Raw genomic sequence first — 24,247 nt, forward strand, 5'->3', positions numbered from 1 at the left:
TCAAATGATCCCAACCGTAGGAACTACGGCTTGCAAATGAACGATTAAGAAAAAACAAGTAATAGTCCACGTTAAAGTTCTATGATCAAATGGTTATAAATATTTGAATTGATTATTTGATCCGCAAGTCGGAGGGCCTCGATGAAGGTTATGTTTAAATCATATTGGTGGGCCCAACTTAAGCTTCTCATTTATTTTCCTATTTCCAACTATATAACAGTTGGTGACTTTTGTTTCTTCGTATGACTATGAGAGACAGAGAAAGAATTGATGGTTTCCAAAACCATGAATAGGTAACAAGCTACTGTCTCTGTTAATATTTGAAAAAGAGAGACAGTGAAGTTCAAGTAGGTCACGATATTGCTCCTATCTAATGAGATGAAGAGGAAGTTCATTCTGAAGGCAATCGGCATCATCAGTTAACCATATTGCCATATAGGAAGATCATTTGCTAGGGGATCTGACCATGAAAGGTCTGGATTCAGGGTGAGTAGGAAATTAAGGCTTGCATTAATGCTTTCATTGTAAGAAATTTGACCACTTGAAGCAAATTAAATATAGCTTTCTGAGATAGTCTTATAGTATCCACAGATGATATTCCTTCACCATATGATTAGTAGATCATGAATTGTAGGTGATATGTTTGTGTTTGATCTAAGAAGGAATATTTCGATGTGTTCCAATAAATGGGCATAGGTATAGTGTGCATATGTGTCGAGTATACTAGTGATGTCACCATTGCAACAATGAAAGGAAAATAAAGATTAAGATGTTCAATGGAGTAGTTCTCATTTTAGGTGAATGGCAAATATCAAATATCTTAAAGATGTGAAGAAATCTGATATCACTTAAGCTAGTTTGGATTCCATAGGTTACATGTAACAAGCTATAGGTAGAGTCAGGAAAATCACAACTAGTTGCATGATCTTGATGAAGGGAAAGGAGTGTAGAGGAAGTTTAATCTTTTTATAATTGAATATTTAGAATTGTTTAATGACAGAGAACTTTGTGTGGTACCCATCCATAACAAAGACCCAAGAACTTAAATGGTTGATCAAGATTATAAGTCAGGAAATTCCCCGTTGTGAACTCCTGAATCAGACAATTCTAGGTCCTTGATCCATCAAGCCTTATTTTGGGTTCCGCCAAGGCATGCTAAACCATTGTCATGGCAACATATGCTGAAGGCAACATATGCTGAAGGCAACATATGCTGAACGAGTGTTGAAAATTTGCCTTATTTCCACACGTGGTGGCAAGGCAAATAGGAAATTCCTATTTTAGGGTTTGGAAACCCAAAGTACATAATTTGGGCTGCGGCAAACAAGAGAGGGTGAGAGAGAGAGAAGAGAGTGGGTTTTTCTTTGGGTATTTTCTTGGGTTCCTCTTGGAGCTTTCTCTTGGGTAATTCTCTTGGGGTTTTCTCTCGGGTTTTTCTCGGTGTACCATCTTGGCTTTGAGAAGCAAGGAAAGGGTTGCAGGTATGAGGGTATGGGTTTTAATCAATTGTAATCCTGTGTATTGTTTTCTCATAGTGGAAGATCGTGTTTCTCGCCCGTGGAGTAGGCTTGGCCGAACCACGTAAAATCTTGGTGTTCATCTTGTGGCTTGTGTTAATTTTACTTTTTCGTTTAATTTGTGCACGATCGAATCGTATTTGCCCAGCAGATTTTCTCAACAAAGAAATGGATATATTTTACCCATAGTTACAAAACTCTCCAATGTCATCGGTGACTCCCTTTTACCTTGTCACCCTTTGCCCTTGGCTGTGTTCTTGTCTGAGACCGTGTTTTGTCCTATTAAGTCAAATAAAACTCCTTTGTCTAACTGCATCAATTGAGTACTCATCCGCATTAACCTGAGTACTTGACCACGTCATGGCGAGTCGACTAGGACTTTCTTTAGTTGTGTTTTGATGCTTATTCACATTTTGAAACACTGGTTTTACCATCAGTGTGGTCCAGTTTCGATAAGAGATATTGGTCATGGCAGCATGTGCTACTTTAGTTGGTGTATTTGTTGGATATTTTTAAAATATTGTATTTTAGAAAAACATTTTTTTTCAAAGACTCTTCTTTTTGTGAAATGGTATTTCCATTCAAGAGATACATGTTGTGAAAAGGTGTTATTTTAAATGAAAGGGAGTTTTTCATTTGAAAGGGTGCCTCCATGTCTTTTCATCTTTTACTCTTCTCTATTTCTTGATTTTTAAAGGGCATACTGGTTGCTTTGAACATGGGGTGCAGCCCATTGTTCTTAGTGTAGGCATTGTATCACAGCCCATTGTTCTTAGTGTAGGCATTGTATCATCAGGACTTATTTCAATGGTAGCCACCTACATAAGTGAGGAAATTAAATTCTTTAAGAGAAAGCTTGGGCTTGGCTTGGCTTGCCTACTTCTCTTTGTTTCTCATTCTCTTTCTTTGCACTAAGCAATCTGTTCATCCACCATACCATTTGTCCCAACAGTATTTAGTGGTATGCCTTGTCACATTCTTTGTTATTGCTTCTATTAAAAAAAAAATTCAGTTTTCATTAAAAGAAGAAAAAGAAATACTAAACCATTGATTATTTTAGTCTTTTATCATATACATGAGATGTCCCTCCAACATGGGACCAAGACCACCATTTGAGTTGCCATGTACGTGCCCCAACCCAAAAATTGCATGTTAGGGGGTCCTTATGGAAGAAGAGGAGTGTACTATAGAGATGGATAAATGGCTTCAAAGAATTCTCACTTCTGGATATGGGTTTCCAAGAGGTTTCTTTCTCAATCAACATAAAAAGGTCCTCCCACCTGCCCTTTATGTGAATTAGGCATAGGACAAAGAACATGTGGGTCACGTCATGATGATCTGAAAGATCAACGGTCTTGATCTGCAATATGTCCTTCATGGGCCCCAAAAATACATTTTGAGGAATGATAGATGCAAGGTCGCCTTTGGATAAAGAGCTAGAAAAGGGCCTTTGATTGGATCAGATAATAAGAGGAATGATAGAATGAAGGGCGCCCTTGAAAAAATCAGCTACAACGGTGCTCCTCATTGGTCGGTTTCAGCAAAGTCCATTTATGATGGCACAGAAAAATATGAAAACGGCTTTGCTATAAATGCGCTTTGCTGAAACCGACCAATAGGAGCGCCTTTGTGGCTGTTTTTTTTTAAAGGGAACCCTTCATTCTATCATTCCTCCAATAATAATTTCCAGGAACCGATAAATTCTTCCCTTTATTTTCCAAGGCCGCCCCCTGCTACTCGGCAGAGGCGGTATCCGGTTATGGTTCTGCGCTTTTGCTTGATCAATGTGTGGCCCCGGTGATATGCTCTGCTTAGAAACTAGACTTGGCAAACGAGTGGGCCGGGCCGGATTTCACCCAACTGGTACAGTTCCGGGTGGTATGGGCCGGGTCACTAATGACTTAGAATCTTATGAGTCACACTATTTGGTGAACCCGGACCCCACCCGTATGGGCCGCGTTGACCCGCAGGTCACCCTGTTTTGTTTTTTTTTGCTGTTTTTTTTTTCCACACTATAATAGGATGATCCAAAGTGTCCATGTGATGGGCCATAATGTAAATAGGTTGTGCCCAAAAAATCATTCCCATAGGATGATCCTAGCCCTCCGATCCATCGAGGTTTCCATAAATAATAATATGCAATCATCCATAAATCAGAGGGCTAGGATCATCCCATGGAAATGATTTTGGGGGCACAATCTATTTACATTTTGTTCCATCACATGGACGGTTTACATCATCCTATGATGTGGTCCGCTCCTTACTTTCTAAAAAATCCGGTACTATATGGGCTTTTACCATATGAAATCTCGATCACTTGAGCTTTTACGGGCACCAGCAGGTCCACCCAGCCCGGGTCAAATTTCAATGGGTCAATAATTTAGTGACCCAGACCTGCGGGCCGGATGGACCCGAGGTCCGGGTCACTTTCTGAGAGCTCTATTAGAAACCCAAGTAAGAAAAATTGGTTTCCAAGTTCGTGTGATCACCTCCCTGCCTTCCATATTGTTTCTGGAATCTGGCCTAAGTTACAACGATTTGTAAGGAAATCTCTTCTAAGAAGTAGGAGAAATATCCGAATTTACATAACTGGGAAGATCAGAATTCGGAAATATATAGGAGAAGCTTGAGGTAAACATGGTCCATGAGCATGTAGAGAGAGAGAGAGAGAGGGCCGGTTGTCCGTTCTAAAAACAGGGTACAGCGGTGCTATTCTTTCATTACAAAAGTTCATACACACGCTTTTCCTGAGTCAAACTCTCCATTGGATTCTTCGAAGAAAGAAGAACAAGGGGAGTTTGATCTCCTCAACTTGTTAGATTCTTCTAAGAAAGTAGCCCCATATACTACACTCCTAAAGGCAAGTTAGGATTTTTTTCCCCCTTCTACCCATATTGCACTACTACATGCAAGGTAAGATTGTTTCCTTCTTCAGTTTCCATTCTACTGGGTTACTTTGTGCTCTGCAAATCTTTCATAAATACCAAAGTGTTTGGTTTAATGCCCAAGAAAACATATTCAAAACCCATGTCTTTAACAGTTAGTTTTTTTGAATTTTTTTTTTTGAAATTTACTGTTGGGTACAGTTTCTTGAGGTAGAAAAAGGACTTTTTCACTATTTCTTCAAATCCCAGTTGAAATCTAGTTTGCAGGTTACTTTTTGCTCTGTAAATCTTCGATGAAATACTCTAGTGTTTGATTTAATTCCTAAGCCAAGAGATTCAAAACTCTTGTCTTTAACTGTTAGGTCTTTGAGGTTTACTGTTGGGTAGAGTTTCTCAATTCAGAGAAAGATTCTTTCACCTATTCTTCAAATCCAGAGAAAACCCAGTTGAAATCTAGTTTGCTTTAGTGTTCTTGCTTGAATTGGGTTATAGATTCTTGAAATGGAGGATTCTAATGTGGGCAATCCATCTGGGTTATATACAAGTATCTGTAATTTCTTCAAAAGGTGCCTTTTTTGTGTGCTCTCTTTCGGTCCCATTCCTCAACACATAGCCTTTATCATGGATGGAAACCGAAGATTTGCCAAATCCCGGAATTTGGGAAAGAAGGAGCTGCATAGAACAGCCCCTAAACTCTCTTCCCAATAGAAAAACCAAGAGAAATCTCCCTCGCACAAGTCTCTAAAACAAACCCTAATATTTTTATTTCATCAAAAGCTAAGGTAAAAAAGAGAAACAATGGGCTTTATATCTCGGCCCTAGTACAAAATTACTTCCTAAACTGCCTCGACTAACACTAAAATACTTAAAAGACAATTACATGTGCCAAAATTATAAACCTACCACTACCAATACAAGATAAACCTAAGCTAATAGTCAATCATAAGCCGATTTAGAGATTCCCAAGATGCTCCTGCATCAAAAGCATCCAAAATCCCTTTTCAGAACAGAGGCATAATTGGCACTTGAACAAATCCAAGCAATATAGCATAAAGATACAGCCACTGCCCATCATTAAATCAAGTAAAACTCAAAGCTAAGATAATTGTGAAGGAAATTCTTAGTTTGAGTAGGTAAATTCCCACTCAATTTAAGTTAAGCAAATGCCCAAGGACTCTTGCATCCCCAAACAAATTGCATCCATTGATCGATGGAAGTAACAAAAGCCAACATGCATTAGTATTCTAAGTTGCAATAAGAAATAGCCTCCAACTTGATCAAGTACATTTCTAAATGCCTTGTTCTGACAAATATTGGCTGAGCCTCAAAATATCACTACACATCCAATTCCAAACAAGCAGAGAATAGCACGAGTGTTGAATTCAGTATGGTTTTGCCATAGGAAAGGACATCTTTCTTTTCTTTAATAAGCAACTAAAATTTCACATAAAGAGACTTGATAGAGGACATGTTTCCTTCAAAGGCCTTCTTTCAAACATCTTCAAGTCAAGAAACTACTTCTGAAAAGTTAAACTCCAATGGCTGCAGTTGGAATATAGCTCTTGGTTCTCAATTTTTGGCTTATGAGCGTATTCTCCATAAACCAATCATAGGGACAATGAGTAACCATGGAGCGGCACTCTATCAGGCAATACCTTTTTTTTTATAGGTAAGTTTGGGATAGGCAGAACCCCTATAGTATATTAATATAAAAATAAGAAAGATATTACAATCAACAGCACAAAGAATCATCCTTATCACTACAAGAAAAGCGGAACAATCGATCTCAAGCGATCAAAATTCTTTGAACTAACCCTAGAGAGAGTAACCAGGGGAAACCGGGAAAACAAAGGGTTTTAACTGATCCAATACATGTGTATCAGGCAATAAATGATCTGTCATGTAGACAATAGCTTTGTTAATGTGCTAGCGGATACAGATAGTTTGAAAGACTATGTGGAGCAACACACTTGCTAATGGAGTTCTCCTGAGAATGTGTTAGCTTTCATCGGTAGATGTTCATCTCTTGAGCAGCACACTTTCTAATGAAATTCTTCCTTTGAACAATGTTATTCAATAACTCATAAAGGATCTGATCTTAATAACCTCACTAATTCTTATGGTACTTAGGAGGGATTGAAACTCAGGATTGTATATAGAATAAAACCGAGACACAGAATTGTATAAAATTCCTAAATTATAATGATGAAAATCCTTTTATCCAGCAGATGACAATGAAAGCACAGTTATAGAAGTTTTATCAATTAACAAAGCATGGATATTGCTGGACCTTTCACTGCATGCTTCACCTCCTTTTCATTCTAATTTTCAAATTCCTGTTGAAAAACAACACTACCGTATCGTTAAGGACAATTCCACTGATAGTAAATGAAAACATGTTTTAGCTGAAACAAAGCCTTGAAATTCTTCAATTAATCAATAATCTTTGTAACTCAACAGAGAAGAAATTCCAGCATCCAATTGAAATCCAAGTGAGGGCAGAAACTATCACCGTTAAAAACTCACCTTCGATGGTAATTCCTTTGGAAAATCGGCAACATTCAGACAATTTGAATTCAACATTCAAGAGAGTACCATTGCACAAACAGAAGAGTAATATCTGCACTTTACTCTTGAATCTGAAACGAATTGTACAAGTAAATGGATCTGGCAAGAGGATGCTCAGATATGATTCATTCGAAGAGCTCCTTGCAACTCAAAATGATAATGAACAATGATTAAGGGGGAAAAGCTTGGACTAAAGCTTCAAATCTCGTTTCTTTTGATCGATCTTCAAGACGAAAATTTCTCCAAAAGGAGATTTCCTCCAAGAAAAAAAAAATCCAACTTCTCTTCAAAGTTGAAAATACAATGTCAAAGTCAAAAAAGGAAAATCAGGGAATTAGGCTTCTATATCCAATTATTGCCTACAAAAAGAAACTAATACCACTTACCACTAATGAAACAAGAAAATCCTAAAAGAGTACTTTGGGTACATGGACCACGCCTATGCTCTACATGGTACTACACCATATGTACACGTGGTGCATGTGCGAGCAACCATGGCCCCACCGACCAAGAGGGCCCCACTAGAGATGGCATGCCACCAAAAAGTTCCAAGGTCAGGCAATTCTAGCCATCTAGTCAAACGCCAGTACTGGTGGGCTAGGGAGTGTGTTGGGACTAAGCCAAGGCCTAACGAATTTCCATTTTCCAAAACAGAAATATAACTCATTCTTGCCAGAAAAACTTGCTAAACATAGAGACAAAATGACTTGCGAGAACCCACACACTAATATTAGCCCTTGGATAAACCTTTCATAGAAGCAACATCATTGAAATGAAAATAGAAAGACAAAAACTCATATGAAATTTCCTTATCAACCCAACTAAAAACCATCTTAAACTAATTTTAAACATAAAATAAAAATCATCACAAATTCTCCGAAAGTGATCATACATCCCATCAAGTTTTGGCCCAAATTGAGTAGCTTTGGGTTTCTTACTGGAGGCATTCATGTGCGCCTTGTAGCCATGCCAAGTACTGTTTGGCATCCTTCCAAATCATGTAATCTTGCAAGAAATTCGCCAAAGAGCTATCGATACCTCTTACTTCCAGGAAATTGTTTAAATATTTCTGAAATTTCTCATCCCTGCAGAAGAAATAAATAAAGTTACAGATTCAACCCATACCCAAAAAAGCCCAATTTTTACTTCAGCTAAGACTGTCAGCTAGACATCCTTACTATTCTTTGCGTGTGTGTGTGTACAATCTTATTTTAGATTGATATGTCCCCATACATTTTCATGGATTGTTTTGCAGGTTCTACAGGTACCCAACCCAAAAACCAACATGGATTGCAGGACTTTTTTGGAAAAGTATGTAAAGGACAAATACTTCTAAAATTTCCCGCTTTTTTTTACATAAAAAAAAATGACTTAAACCAACTTTATTCAATTTTTACTTAGGGGGACTTCAATTTATGATAATATCCCTCTAAATTAACCATAATCATATAATTACTGGCTACATTGAGGAAAGAAAAAAGCTTTATGCAAAAAAAAAAAAAAAAAAAATCCGTCAGAAATATTTTTCTTGCTATCCAAAGAGAGACCAAAACACTTTTTTTGTGTTTGCTAGATACTCAACCATCATTTTTTTTTTGTGAAATTGATATCTTAAAAACGACAAACCTATTTTGATTCCCTAAATCACCCTTTTTTAGTTGATTGATGCCCCCCGTAAAATGAAATTCCAGCTACCCATTTGTTTTGTATACAAGCAAGGTTTTAAATTTCGGTTTCGGTACCAATTTTGAACCCCACTGAAATCCGAAATTTCGGCGAAATCTGAAATTTCGGGCCGAAATTTGGTACTTCAGTTCGAAATGTCAGACCGAATTTCCGAAATTTCGGCCAAAATTTTGTAACAATTCTTTTTTCTTTTTTCTTTTTTTAGAAAGACGTTTTCTCAAAATTTCGGACCGAAATTCCGAAATTTCGGCAAATTTCAGTTTCGGTCCCCACCAAAATCCGAAATTTCGGATCTCGGCCGAAATTTAAAACCATGTATACAAGTCACGGAGATCAAGCAATTGAAATTAAAAGAAGAAGAATAAAAACTTACACAAATTTGGGGCCTACAAGAACAGGTCCAACGTCAGAGAGCTTTCCTTGTATTCTATCCACGGTGATATGAGTAGAAGAGGCAGTGCAATAGAATTCCAAAGAAATACCCAGGAATGTACTGACTTTTACCAAAAGAGAAATATTCAGCTGACTCCAACTCTCCTTTTCTTCTTCTTCTCTCTTAGAAAGAACAAGCGGCTGAACCTGAACTTGGATGCTCTGCCCTTTGAAATCTCGCTCCAAGGTGATTGACTGTTTGCCAATTTCATCGAAGATCTTGAATGGGAACTCCTTTGGAGGATTAATTTGCACACTGTCCTCATCGGAATCATACTCCTACATAGAAAAATAGAAGGAATCACAAGAGAAGCTCGAATTTTGATAAATTGGCTTATTTTTGTAGGTGAGTTAAATCTCCGTTAGCTCTCTGAGGCCATGTTTGGACTGAAGGAATTTTCTGGAAAAGTTTGGAAATGAAAAACTTTTCAAAACTTTTCTACTTTTCTATTGCTTGATTCATTTCAAATTTTATTCACAAGGGCCTTCAATTTAGAATGATATCCATCTAAATAATCCATAACAATATTATTTCCCTTTAAATTGTGGAAATGAAAAAGTTTTTCTCGAGTGTTGAATAACATGTAAGGGTAGTTTAGGTATTATTGGTAGTGCTAGGGGTACTGTAGTCTTTGTACATTGGATGCCCTATTTGGGCCTAAATATACATCGTATACATGAGGAGCTCCTTAGTGCAGACTCTCTATCTCTCCATTCCTCTTCTTCTTCCTCCCTTCTAACCCTAATCTCGTTTCTAACATGGTATCAGAGCAAAGATCCTAGGGAAGAAAAAAGAAGAGTTTCATCCATCACGCCATTCTCATTTTCTCTATCTCTCTCGCACGCCATTCTGTCGGTTTTATTTTCTCTTTTTTGGAGTTGCCGAAATCACAGACCCTACTCTCTCTCTCTCTCTCTCTCTCTCTCTCTCTCTCTCTCTCTCTAAAAACTCTCCCTTTAGATTTTGTCTCCTCATTTCTCTCTCCATCTCTTTCCTTCTTTTTTTCGCAAATCTCTCTCCAAATCCCTCAAATCTCTCTCCTCTCTCTCGGCAATCTCTCTCTCTCCCCACTTTCTTGTGCGTATCCCTTCTAGGGTACACCGAAAGGGAAAAAAAAGAATGAAAATCTCCTTAGTTGCCGTAACCCTTGCCGCAAACCCATTTTGGGTTCTTTCTAGTTTCTTTCACCTCTTTTTATGTTTTAAATCATTTCTTTCTTTCATGTTTTGAGTCACTTCCCCTATCCACTCCATCCTAATCTTTGTCCTTTCTCCTCTCGATTCGTTGTCTTTTATGTCTTTTGTATTGTTCCTCAAGGTGCACCCCAAGTGTTTGGTGAAATGTCCGAGAGAGGTGTGATGCCTTAAAGTCATTCTTTTTTTGTTGAAACCCTCGTGTAGTTCCATGGAAGGAGTGTGTTGTATCCTTCTCTTGTTGTTCTCTTATTGTTGGCTTGTTCTTGCCTTATGCTTGTCTTGTTGTTGTCTTCTTGTATCTCTTTCCTTCCCTCGTCTTCTATAACTTTTGTGTAATGTCAAAGGCGCCTACTAAGTGTTCGATGCAATGTTCGAAAGAGGTGTAGTGCCTTGTTTGTCTTCTTTTCGTTGCAAGTTGAAGGTCAAATATTTGACCTTCAACTTGAGGGGGAGGGTTATCATGTTGTTCTTTGCCGTCTTTTCTTGAGGGAGTGTTGTCCTCTTTGTTGTCTTAGTATTATCTTCATGAGGGTGTGCTGTCTTATTTTCAAGGTCCACTTTGTCAACCTTGTCGCCAGACGAAGGTTTCCCCATCATTGGTTGGTTATCCTCTTTCTCTTCTTTTTATATTCAAGCAATGGTTTCCCCATCGAACTTGTCTCCGATGGGGAAGTATTATCTTCTATTGGCGTGGTGATGCTTAGCTGGTGTTCCTGCTCGTGCTGCTTCGCCGTTTCTTATGTGCGAACCTTTGGTGTGCCTATTTTGCTTGATAGATTGTTGGTATTTCCTTGCCGATGTGTCACTGTTCGATACTTTGTGGTTTGCATATGTATTTGCCGGGCTCATTCAGGGGGAGGCCCTATTTTTTATTGCTCTCGCATTCACGTTAATTCAGGGGGAGCTGCTCCGTTTTTTATGGCCATTGATCTCACTGATGTACGCTTTGCCATTGCTGTCTTTTTGTTATGTTTTTATTATGTATTTACCACACCAGCTTTAGGATAAATGTTATACCAAGCTAGATGTGTATGAGCTTATTGAAAATTTTGATGTATAGTCTTTTTTGTTGTATTTTTAGTTGTTTGTTGTAGTTATTTGTAACAAGCTGGAGTTTCACAGTATGTACACTCCAGCTTGAGGGTAGTGTTGAATAACATGTAAGGGTAGTTTAGGTATTACTAGGAGTGTTAGGGGTATTGTAGACTTTGTACATTGGACGCCCTAATCGGGCCTATATAGTGGTATACATGATGGTATACATGAGGAGCTCCCTAGTTGAGACTCCCCATCTCACCATTCCTCTTCTTCTTCCTCCCTTCTAACCCTAATCTCATTTCTAACATCGAGAAATGTTTTTTTCCTGCAATCCAAATAGGGTTGTAAGAATTTTGTATAAAATAGGATGGTAGGAATTTTCTATGAAAGCTTAGAGGGAAAGTATTTGTAAAATTTCTTTCTTTTTTTACACATGAAACAACATAACAAAAACAAACCCTAATCAATTTTAACTTAGAGGGAACTTCAATTTGGGATGATATCCCTTGATATTAACCATAATCAGATTATTTCCCAATAAATTAAGTAAAAACAAATCTGAGAGAGACAGAGAATATGATGGGTTTTTTCTTTAGACTTACCTCATCAAAATCATATTTCCGAATGATTTTCTCCCCAAGGTGAAACTCCTTACTATCTTGGGGATAGCTTTTCTCGACAATAATTAAATCGAGGCGGATTTCGGTTTTGGACAATTTAGAATAGGATAAGCAGTTGTTGAAGGGGAGCAATGAAGAGGGTTCTGATGGGGTTTGGGAGATTTTTGTTTCAATAGAAGAATAAGCGATTGAGGAAGAATAATGGGGTTTTGTGGATGATGCAACCGACGAGAGGAAATAGGGGCGAAAGAGGGAGGAAATAGCACCTAACATTTTTTCTGCTTTTTAAGGGGATTTTAAGGAATTCGGGAGGCAGGAGGGTTTTAACTTTATTCCCCCCATTTAATACTTTTATTTGGAAAAAGACCATAAGGCACTCATAAATAACTAGTTTGCCATTGGGTATAAAATAAAATCACAGTATCCGTATTGTTTTTGAATCCGTACATTTTCTCCATTATTTATGTATTGACATTCGCCCCTTTTCATTTCCTAGCTATATTTTAGTGTCATTCTGGCAAATTGTCCTTCTTCTCCGGGTAAGATGTATTTTTATTTTATTTTATTTTAACTTAATTTCTACCATTAGATATCTATAAATAATTGATAGTTGTGAAAGAATTTTAGGTTGAGTTATCATTAGTAATTTATTTGTATTTGGCTTAGGGGTGTAAACTTGGCTCGGCTCGGCTCCCGAGCAGCTCGCGAGCCTTACCGAGCTCATTAATGGGCCGATTAGGCCTCAAAATCTTACATTTTTTGGGCTTTTTGGGCCTGTCTATACAATCAAATGATTCAAATTAAATAATTACATAACCTGTAAGGGATTTAGGGTTATAAATTATAAAATTATCTATATAATATATATTTGTGTATATATAAAATATATATTTAAATATATTTAATTCTTAACAAGCCTTAACGAGCCGAGCCTGCCCTAGCTCGGGCTCGGCTCGTTAAGGATTCGAGCCGAGCTCCTACCGAGCTGAGCTCGAGCGAGCCTCCGAGCCCGAGCCCAACTGACACCCCTAATTTGGCTAATAGGGTAGTTTTTGTTAGGATTTTATGACTTTTATTGTGGCCTTTCAAGACAATTTAGTCATTAATTGAATTTACCTTTATACTCTCATGCCTCAAAAATCATTTCCATAAGATGATCCTGGCCGTCTGATCTATAGAGGTTTGATTAAATGGAGTTTTTCTACATATCGAAGGGCTAGGATCATCCTATGGAAATGATTTTTGAGGCACAACCTATTTACATTGTGGCCCATTAGATGGACGGCTTGGATCATCCTATGATGTGGGCTGGAGAGTCCATTTTAAAGAATAGGGGGTGAATATGGTAATAGAAGGGGGTGAATTTACCACCCTAATGTAATACTAATGTAATAGAAGGGGGTGAATTTATCACCGCCCTTATTTATTGCTTCATTCACCTAAACCTTCCTACGGTAAATTGGCGATGGGGTACACAGAAAAGCAGGAATTGCCAACTGGGGATGATCTAAAGCGTTCATTTGTTGCCCATGGCACACAACCATGTAACTGTAATAAAAAAATGATAGTGGGCCCACTATTTGGATGATCTTAATCGCTCCTTTGTTGATCTCCGCCGTGAAAATAATTCTTCTCCAGAGATTAATCATAATCTTTCAATTTGTGGATGTTTATATACATACAATCAATTTTCTTCTCTATAGGCTATAGGATAATCTTAACCCTTCAATTTGTGGATATTTATATTGTGGACCCCGATCTTGAGGATGCTGAGGAACGAGTTCCCAACATACTCTAGACCTCCACATGTGAAGGAGAGTTCTACCAAGGAACTCTCGAAACAGGTGCTACCCTCATAGCATAGTTGCGATATATGTAAGATACCTCTTGATCCAGAGACTGAAGGCTCGAAACCAAGACGTACCTAAAATAACTCGGAGTCGTCATCCAGGGGAGTCCGCCCTGGAACCCATAAAGTAAATCCTCTGTGCAATGGATAACCAGAAATAAAAGGGTCCGTGCCTGATTACGAACGGGGAATGTCCAGATAGCACCCCCATTCGCCTGAGCGAACTTGGTCTCTAATGCCATTTATTATTCTTTTCAAAGAATTTTAGGCAAAAAACATATGAAACGGGAACAAATATCCCCGAGAAGACGTCTCTGGTTCAAGTCAAATATATCTAGGCTAAGCCTGAACCGCTCTGGTTCCATTTAAATTAAACCTGAACTGCTCTGGTTCAAGTCCAATATATCTAGGCTAAGCAAGAATAATAAGAAGAAAATGACATGATTATGGCTTATTTAGAGGGATATCATCATAAACTGAAGCTCCCTCTAAATAAAACCCGAACCGCTCTGGTTCAAGTCCTATTTTTTCATTTGTAATCAAACATTGGAAAAACAAGAAATTCTAGAGATGCCTTTCATTTCCAAACTTTCCCTAAAAATCTTGCAATCCAAATTGGGCCTTTGCTAAGAAAAAAAAATAAAAATAAAAGAAAAAGAAAAACTTATAGTCACAGCAATGTTTCCTCTCACGTGCATCACACATGCCTGCTGACTTGTAGATGAAAAACCAAAAAGGCATGAGATGAATGTTAAAGGCAATACTTGATAAGAAGGCATGACAAAGATTTTTTTTCCTAATAAAGACGTCATTTGAAAAGTGAACCAAAAGCAAATACAATGTACAATCACTTAATAGCCTAGTCTAAATAGAAACAAAGACCCTGATAATTGCTACTCCAATGAAGAAACCCAACTGAAAGGAACCTCACATATCCAACATAGTAATACTAAAGTAAGAGTCCAACAAATACCTTCACAAACACAACTAGGATCATGACTTAATTAACTGCTCTTGATTTAAATTAATCTTAACCCTTAATATCACTAAACAAACCATCGAAGTGTTGCACTCACAAGAATCGAGAATCTGCACCCATACATCATCCTCAGCTAAATGACTCAATTTGGCTAACTCAATTCCCTCACCAATGTGTGGTTTTTTCAGTCAATAATCTGCAGTGTTAAAAGAGAAACGAAAAGATAAAAACAGTCAGTGTGAAATTAAGACATCTTTTGATAGGCAAATGAATGACGGATTATTCCAAGCGAGTACATAAAAAATCATAACCAAATTTTAATCAAATTTTCAACATAAAGAAGTATCACCCGAAACACTTTCGAAGCATTGATATAAGCAAGTGCTTTCTATATATACACTTATTCTATATCCTGCCCTCCACAATGACAAGACCTGCTGTCCCAAATATCACTACCATCCAAAAGTGGTTGTAATCATGGTTTTAAATTCCCACCGAAACAAACACCAAATGACTGAAACATTTCCGTTTCCATTACTCACTAAAATGCATACTGAAACTGAAACCCATATTGTATGTAATATATATAAATATTTATATGAATTACATGTGAAATATGATATATATTGAATTATCAGACAAACACGACAACACGTGTATGGATGTTTTTCTTGCTTATGTGATGTTTTATAAGTGTGTTTTTGTACTTGATATAGCATTTCCTGAAGTTTCAACTTAAAATTTTATCATTTGCAAATGTTGCCATGCATTTCCTTAATTTTACAAGATTTCTAACAAAATTTTCAACCGAAAATGAAATGTTTCCATTTCCATTGCAACCGAAACCGAAACCGAAATTTAAAACCTCAGTGATAATAATGCTTTGGAGTTTTCCTTTTGTAGCTATATGTATGTATGCTTTGGAGTTTTCCTTTTGTAGCCCTATGTATGAACCCTCGTCGAACCCTCCCCTCCTCCACCCTTCTCTACCCTCGTTGTAACCCCTCCACCTCCAGCCAAAACCTGACCCCTCTTCCACCCGACCCACCTCCACCCGACGCCTTCACCCTCCTCTACCCTCGCCGTAACCCGTCCACCTCCACCCAAAACCCGACCCTTCCCAGCCCACCCGACGCCTTCACCCTCCTCTACCCTCGCCGTAACCCGTCCACCTCCACCCAAAACCCGACCCTTCCCAGCCCACCCGACGCCTTCACCCTCCTCTACCCTCGCCGTAACCCCTCCACCTCCACCCAAAACCCAACACCCGACCCTTCCCAGCCCACCCGACGTCTCCACCCTCCTCTACCCTCGCCGTGACCCCTCCACCTCCACCCAAAACCCAACACCCGACCCTTCTCAGCCCACTCGACGTCTCCACCCTCCTCTACGGCTCTACCCTAGTTGTAACTAAGGTTTTAAATTTTGGTTTCGGGCGAAATTTCGGTCCTTTCCGAAACCGAAATTTCGGCCGAAATCACGAAATTTGAGTCAAAATTTGGTAAAAGCTCTCGAAATATCGTTTTTCAAAGCTAAAATTTCGACCGGAAATTTGGTAAAGGATTAAAATAATATTATTTTATCACTTATTTAGCCAAAATTTTGACTGACATTTCGAAAACGGTGCGATTTCGGATTTCAATCCCGACCGAAATCCGAAATTTTGGATTTCGATCTAAATTTAAAACCATGGTTGTAACCCGTCCACCTCCACCCCAACCAAAACCCGACCCTCCCCAGCCCACCCGACCCATCTTCAACACTCACCACCTCCACCGACGCCTCCACCATCTTCTAACCTACAACCATACCCTAACTCTTTCATAACCCTCTACTTTCACTCCCTTGAAACCCTAACCCTTTTTGTACATTGATCCGTAATTCTTCGATTCCTCGCATTCGATCCTCTATTAACAAATTAGGGACATCTTTCTTTTTCTTTTCGTGGAGCATATGTTATGCGTTCCATATGGTAGTGCAGTTAGCAATATCATATATGCTATGGTTTGCACACCCTGACATTTCACATGTGAGTTAGTGTCGTTAGCAGGTTCATGGGGAACCCGGTTAAGGAGCACTAACAGGCTGTGAAGTGGATACTTCAGTACTTAATGATACTTCAGATGTCAGTTTGATGTTTGACAAGAGTAGCGGTATTGGCAGAAATATTTGTGGATACGTGGATTCAGATTTTATAGGTGATCTTGCTAATAGGTCTTTGCCAAGGTATGTGTTTACTCCAAGATTGCCAGAGCGGGAATCGAAAGCGGGAATCGAAGGCTCCCAGGGAAGAATCCTGCTCAAGGTTGCTAGAGCAGGAATCGAAACGAGAATCGAAAGCGGGAATCGAAGGCTCCCAGGGAAGAATCCTGCTTCCTTGGTTTACTCTTTGTGGTAGTGTTGTTAGTTGGAAGAGCATATTACAGTCTACAGATGCGTTACATACCACAAAGACTAAGTACATGGTTGTGATTGAGGCAGTGAAGGAAGCCATTTTGTGGAGAGGGCTGCTTGGTGACTTAGGATTGCCAGAGGAGTCTACAGTTGTGTATTTGCTAACCATCTGACCGAAAATCAGATGTACAATGAGAGAACGAAGCATATAGATGTGAGGTACCACTTTGTCCAAAAAGTTGTATTTGAGAGAGATTGATGTAAAAAAGATTGGTACTACGGAGAATCAAGCAGACATGATGACCAAGCCCATCCTTATGGCTAAGTTCAAGCATAGCTTGGACTTGGTTGGTGTTAGCAGCTTGTGAGTGCCCCGAGGAGGCAGTTGCAGAGGTGATTGAAGAGAGAGAATTCAAACCAAGCTGGAGATTTGTTCAGTTGGGTGTCTTGAATTCAACCCGGTTGGCGTCCGAAATATTATGTGCGACCTGGATGCGGTCCATTTATTTGGCCGACCAATTTTTAAGTGAGTCCCAATAAGAGTAAGTTTTGGCCCGCTTTATAGATAAAGGGGTTTTAGGGCTTATTTTCGTATTCTTGTACAAAAGAAAAGGGTTGAGAGCTCAAAGGGGGGAAAAGGGTGTGCTAGGGTTTCTTGGGGTGTTTGGTGAGAGACACCGATCTTCTCTTGTAATCTCATGTTTCTATAGTGGATTTTCTCGTTGCCTCTATCGTGGAAGCAGGCTTTGCCGAACCACATAAATATTTGTGTGTTTGTGCTATTCCTTGTGTTTGTTCTTTCGTTTTGCTTTGCCATTGAAATCGCATATTGCTATTGAGGTTTTCACAACAAAAATAATAAATCAATGTGGTGAACGTTTATCCGATTGCACAGACTTGTGGACCTCCTTACGTGAAAAGGAGGGTCCACTGATATGGGTAAAACTCCCCAAGATTTTATAACTAAATTAGAGATGTTTCATTAGTCTATAAAAATTTGGACTATAGGTGATCACATTCTTTGTTGTCTAGACTCTAGACCACTTTCAGTAGTTCATCAATGTCTTATATAGCTATTATCTCCAATAATCTAGACTAGAGTTTTCATTGCTTAAAGGACCCCCCACAAACAATATATCATTTGGCTTTCCCTTTAGCTACATTTAACCTTCTAACTTCACATTTATTTTTCTTTTTTTTTCAGTAATCAATCTTTAATTACTACTGATTCTATTTTAAAATTAGAAAAAAAAATTATAAATCTTGATTTTTAGTACGATACGCCAGGTCTCCCCATACTTGAGCATATAAATAATGTTATTTGTATCAAGTTACACTTATTTCAAACTATTATGAACCCTTTAGCGCTGCACACATATTCATATCACTGATACCATATACATTTATCAGTTTTAATGCAACCAATTGACCTCAATTTTGGTGCCATAATGGTGTTCAAAGTATTATGAAGCTTTGGAACTCAAGTTTTGCATGTAGTTATGGTATTTTGGTACTTGTATCTTGGAATATAGGATTTTAGAGTTACAAAATGTTTTGAAGTTGTTTTGTTATAGTTTCCAAAATGGGTCAGCTTCTTAGGTTATTAATAGTATGGTTGGAAGTTGAAATGGGAGTAAATGGTCTATGTAGTGGGAAAATTTGTAAATATGAGGTGATGTATGCTGGGGCATTGAAGAAAATATTTTGAATGAAGTAAAGAAACTCTTTTGTGGTTGCGCATTGCTCCCATTGTTTGGTCATTCTTTATCAACTTCTCTTGTCTGTCTAGTTGTTCTTCTTTTAGACACTATCAGTTCTAATGCAGCCAAATAAATGTTCTACTAGTAACTATTTTAACCAAAACCCATCAGTCAAAAGAAAAAATCCAAATCAAAACATCAAAATCAAGAACATCATTGAGGCAAGAAAATTCATTATATTGGAGGAACCCTAGGAGACCACTACATTCAATGGAATTCCATCCAGAAAGAAAATGCCAAACAATCAACTTAAAAAAATTATTAGTCTCATAGGAAAAAAAGTTGCAAACAAAAATGATATCACTCTCCTTCGTAGTCTCAATCTATATCTATAATATTAGCACTGAACTTTATAGTTCCTTTTTCAAAGAAGTCAAGATCAAGGCATTGTAGATAGGTTTCCAACAACAACGAGAGGTTATGAACAACAGCAACCCAAAAAAATCATAAACATGTTTCTGTTCAACAATGTCCTTATCACCATTAAATATAATCTTAATTAAAACGGCCATTCAAAAAAAAAAAATTAACTAAAATGTGAATACAAACACAGATCAAACCATAAAAGAAAAAAAGAAAATAAAGCCGAAATTGGAAAAAACACCACAACAAGATTTATGTGGCTCGACAGCCTACATCCATAATTACAAAGTTCAAATTCGATAAAATCAATAAGGTGAAATTTTGAATCATTCTGAAAATGGGTTTGCTTATATTATGACGCATGTCCAAACAAATCACATAACACTATGGTCGCCTCATAAGCCTAGTACTGTACCCCTTACTACAACTCCTACATCTTATCATGGCCATGAACCTTCTCGCCTCCAAACTGGGCTCTCTTGTCATATCTAGTACCACTCCTTCGAAATGGGGATGGAAAAGCACTTTAGGAGACATGAGATAACAGAGCCGCATGGATAAAAAAAAAAACAGACCGGATTCCCAACATGAACGCGAACGCTTCATTACTAGAGACCGGATTCCCAACATGAATGCGAACGCTTCATTACTAGTGTTTGTTTTGTTTTGTGAACCAGAACGGAAAGTTTCGGGGGTTTCATACTGTTAGATGAATTGTAAAATTATATATATATATATATATATATATATATATATATATATATATATATATATATATATTTCATTCTCCTCCTTTCGTGTTTCTCACCTAACACGGTACTAGAGCCCTGGGGTTTTCGATGCCCTAGGGACAAACCTTGGAGACTGTCACCACTACCCAATGCTGGCACCCACTCCTCGCTACAGTCTTACATTGTCGCACCACCTCCAACCCAAAGCCTAACTTCCGCAACCCTCGTCCCCTTTCCTCCATTGTCGCACCCCCCATATTTCCCATTTCTTCATCCCTCTTTCCCCTTTATTGCCATAGCGCTATTCCCATTGCCACAAAAAACCCAAAAGCCTATACTTATTTACGTAACCCACTCCCATCCGATTTCTCAATTTGTTTCCTATGACGGACTTACCCCTGTTTTTCATGGTTCTATGCCTTCGTTAACCTCTGTTAGTTTACCAAAGTCTATTGCAGAGGCTCTTGCCCATCCAGGTTGGCATGCCGCTATGAATATGGGAATGGAGGCTCTTCATAACAATCATACTTGCGACTTGGTTTCTTTACCTTCCGGATAGTCGGTTGCAAATGGGTGTTCACCATCAAGTACCTTCCAGACGGGAATGTTGAGTGCCTTAAGGTGTGTCTTGTTGTCAAAGGATACACTCAGACATTCGGGGTCGACTTCACTAAAACCTTCTCTCCATGTGACCAAAATTCCCTCGGTTCGTGTCTTGATATCATTATCTGTGAACCGGGGTTGACTCGACGTTAAGAATGCCTTCCTTTCTGGTTATCTTACTGAGGAGGTATACTTGGAGACACCTCCTAGTTATGTTACTCAGGGGGAGATCCACTCCTTAGTTTGCCATCTTCGCAAGTCTCTTCATGGTCTGAAACAATCTTCTAGAGCATTGGTTGGGGATTCAGTGATGTTGTCTTGTGATTCAGCATGAAGCAGTGTACGGTTGACCACTCAGTGATTAGCCATCAGTCTGGTGCTGGATATGGCTTCTTGATAGCGTATGTGGATGCCAGGGAGGCATACAGAAGTTGGAGATCTTTCTGCAGAGAGAATTTTCCACTAAAGACCTGGGTCTCCTTAGGTACTTTCTTAGATTTGAGATAGCCTATTTTCGTAGTGGCCTCTCAGTGTCACAGAGAAAATATGTGCTGGTTTATTAGAGACGGGTTCTTTGAGAGTGAAACCTGTCGTTGTACCTATGGACCCGAATGTAAAGCTTCTACGAGATCAGGGAGACTTAATAGATGACCCGGGTAGGTACAGAAGGTTGGTTCCGAAGCTAATCTATCTGACTATCACACGTTCTGACATTTCGTTTGCAGTAGGTATGGTCGCAGAGAGAGTTTTCCACTAAAGACCTGGGTCTCCTTAGGTACTGTCTTAGATTTGCGATAGCCTATTCTCGTAGTGGCCTCTCATTGTCGCAGAGAAAATATGTGCTGGATTATTAGAGACGGGTTCTTTGAGAGTGAAACCTGTCGTTGTACCTATGGACCCGAATGTAAAGCTTCTACCAGATCAGGGAGACTTAATAGATGACCCTGGCACGTACAGAAGGTTGGTTCGGAAGCTAATCTATTTGACTATCACACGTTCTGACATTTCGTTTGCAGTAGGTGTGGTCATCCAGTTCATGACTTCTCCACATACCTCCCATTCGACAGTTGGATTCAGATTGTTAGATACTTGGAATATCTCCTTTAGTCTTCAAAATTTGGTACACCGCTACATAGAATAAATACAATGAATAAACTCAAATTAGGAGAAGCCTTTTCACCACCAAGTAGATTTATAATAATAAAATTCAGCTAATAATTAAAAAACATTTCCAAAGAAACATGAGCTTTGCCATACAACCTATTTTAAACCAGAGTTGCCAATGTAGGAAGCGAAAGAGGGAAAAGAGCGATATCAGAAAGAGAGAAAGCAGCAAGCGTGAAGGGTTGGGGAAGCATGAAGCGTGAAGGGAAGCGCCGAGGAAGCAAACAAAAAGTACATGAAGTGAAAAATTAGTGGAAATATAAAAAATAAAATATTATAAAGAAATAATTTTTTATGGGTATTATAAAGAAATCGTGATAATTATAAATTAGTTTTAATAATATATTTTCTAGGTGTGTAAAATTTAAAAGCAAGTGAATTCACGTTTCAATGCAACAAAAGCAAATCAAATCAAACCACCATAAAAGAGTCCAAATTACAACCAACATTACGAATTTATCTGCAAATCTAACTCCTGGTCATTAATCGAAATATCAAATAACAAAGTTAATGCAAAAAAATTTTAAGGCTAAAATAGACAATTAAAATGATTAAATGATTGATCAATTAAATGAAAAGTAGCTAACTAAGATCACGAAATCTAAACAGTTACTAGTATATACGTACATATATAGATTATCGTGTAACAGTTAATTGGTATTATAATTTAATCAAAGTATCTAATCATATCAACTTCTTATACTTCTCGACTTTTCTATTGTCTCCTTCTTCCGCCTCTTCTTGTAATAAATAAATGAAGAAAAACTTAATCAATATACAAAAATAAAAAATTAAAGAAAAGTAGAGAAAAGAGAAAAATAAAAAGGAAACTTTGAATGTATCTTCTTTATCTTCTTGTTATGATTAATCGATTAAGAAATTAACAACCGCAACAAATAAATATCTATAAATTAAATTAAAATGATACGGTAAAATGAACAAAAAAGAAAAGAAACGGGAGAAAAAATTCTGAAAAAAAATATAACATAAGAAAAATTGGGAAACACACTTCCTCAGTTTTTAGGAATCATCGCATTTCCCGCTTCAGAATAGTGATTCCCACCTTCTAGGGTAGTTTCCAATAACCTTGTCTTAAACTTCAAAAACTTGTTGGCGGTGCATAATAATAACTAATTCAAAGTAAACAATTCAGTTGGTTCTTGGCAATGTAGTTCACCCCTACAAAGAATACATGCCAAGGATTATCTCAAATTAGAAGCCTTGGAACATCTTATAGATAGTTACTCAGTCAGCGAATAATTGCAAATTTATCCAAAGAACTGTGAACTTTTATGACCCATTTTAAACTTCATAGTCTGGAATAAGTTTAAAAACTCACAATTTTTAAAAATAATGCACATCTAATAATATATAAGTAAAACGGAATCATGCACGATGGGAGTGTGCCACGTGGCAATCCCTATGAATCTGTTTTAATTTTCCAAATCTAGAATATCTGTTTCCTATTCGCTCTTATCAAAGAAAGGATTGGTACAAAGACTCCTAATTTCGTACGTAACAGCTTTTTACATGCCGTTTCCTATTCGCTCCTATCAAAGAAAGGATTGGTACAAAGACCCCTAATTCCGTGTAACAGCTTTCTACCTGTCTTTTCCTATTCGTTCCTATCAAAGAAAAGATTCGTACAAAGACTCCTAATTTCGTACGTCACAGTTTTTTAGAAATCTCTCTCTCTCTCTCTCTCTCTCTCTCTCTCTCTCATGCCAGCTTCGATACTAGGCCAGGTACTTTATTTAAATCTTATTAAAATTCTTTAATTAAAAGAAAAAGCTCAGCCTTTAATTTGCCCAATTGTTCAACACTTCAACCATCTTTTTATCTAATTTCCGTTCTTGATTTTTATGCTTTGTCTGGGTTTTTATGTTTTGTCTGGGTTTAGTTGCCCACATTAGAAACCCATGAAACCTGGCCCCTTTAGAATAAAACGATGAGATTTATAATCTGAATGCATGGCCCCTGTAAAATCTAATTTACAGGTCAATGCCTATAAATCAACATTAGAAACCCATGAAACCTGAAATCAATGCATATCCGTTTTAATTTTTCTGCGTCCTATATTTGTTTTTATGTTTTGTTCATGAGTTTCACATTAGAAACCCATGAAACCTGACCCCTATAAAATCTAATTTGATGAGGCCAATTCCCTTACTTAGAAAATTCATTTCAAATAGGGAATAGTTTGTTGATGTCAAACATCAAATCATATAGATCCGGTTTACAGTAGAGGGACAGTTTTAGTGGTCCAATTGGTGGGACCTTAAAAATAGGGAAGTGATATATCTACTCCCTTTTGTTCATGAGAATTGGAAGATTGTGTATTGGAGCTTATTGAGGTGTCACTAACGAAGGAAACACAAGAGCTGGATGATGGCTTGGGTCATATTGGAGGTAAAGGGGAGGTGGAGTTTGATAATTTACAAAAGTTTAAGAGAGATTCAAA

At 38.0% G+C, this 24,247-nt stretch overlaps 2 protein-coding genes across 2 annotated transcripts in view; both read right to left on the reverse strand.

Moving 5' to 3' along the window:
* Positions 1–7,743: 7,743 nt before the first annotated feature.
* LOC143853849 (uncharacterized protein At2g39795, mitochondrial-like) lies at positions 7,744–12,247 on the reverse strand. The gene is made up of 3 exons (XM_077363573.1): positions 11,926–12,247; positions 9,030–9,367; positions 7,744–8,055 (listed from the first exon to the last, which is right to left on the reverse strand). The coding sequence occupies exons 1-3, from the start codon at positions 12,214–12,216 to the stop codon at positions 7,905–7,907; spliced, it is 780 nt and encodes a 259-aa protein (XP_077219688.1). The 5' UTR covers positions 12,217–12,247; the 3' UTR covers positions 7,744–7,904.
* A 2,294-nt stretch (positions 12,248–14,541) lies between these two features.
* The window catches only part of LOC143883545 (putative F-box protein At5g55150), a 39,637-nt gene continuing 29,931 nt past the window's right edge, over positions 14,542–24,247 (reverse strand). The window contains exon 3 of the mRNA XM_077386884.1: positions 14,542–14,967. Within this exon, the coding sequence (XP_077242999.1) occupies position 14,967 (1 nt within the window). The 3' untranslated portion in view covers positions 14,542–14,966. The remainder of the gene's footprint in view (positions 14,968–24,247) is intronic.

The sequence above is a fragment of the Tasmannia lanceolata genome, unplaced genomic scaffold (genome assembly GCF_043159265.1).
Source record: "Tasmannia lanceolata isolate RefF3 unplaced genomic scaffold, GAP_Taslan_0.1 ptg000002l, whole genome shotgun sequence".
Taxonomy (NCBI): domain Eukaryota; kingdom Viridiplantae; phylum Streptophyta; class Magnoliopsida; order Canellales; family Winteraceae; genus Tasmannia; species Tasmannia lanceolata.

Coding starts and splice junctions, on each gene's coding strand:
- LOC143853849 (XM_077363573.1), bottom strand. CDS start 12,216: ATGTTAGGTGCTATTTCCTCCCTCTTTCGCCCCTATTTCCTCTCGTCG. Junction 9,368..11,925: donor GGAAATATGATTTTGATGAG/GTAAGTCTAAAG, acceptor TTTTCTATGTAG/GAGTATGATTCCGATGAGGA. Junction 8,056..9,029: donor CTTGTAGGCCCCAAATTTGT/GTAAGTTTTTAT, acceptor TTTCTTCTGCAG/GGATGAGAAATTTCAGAAAT.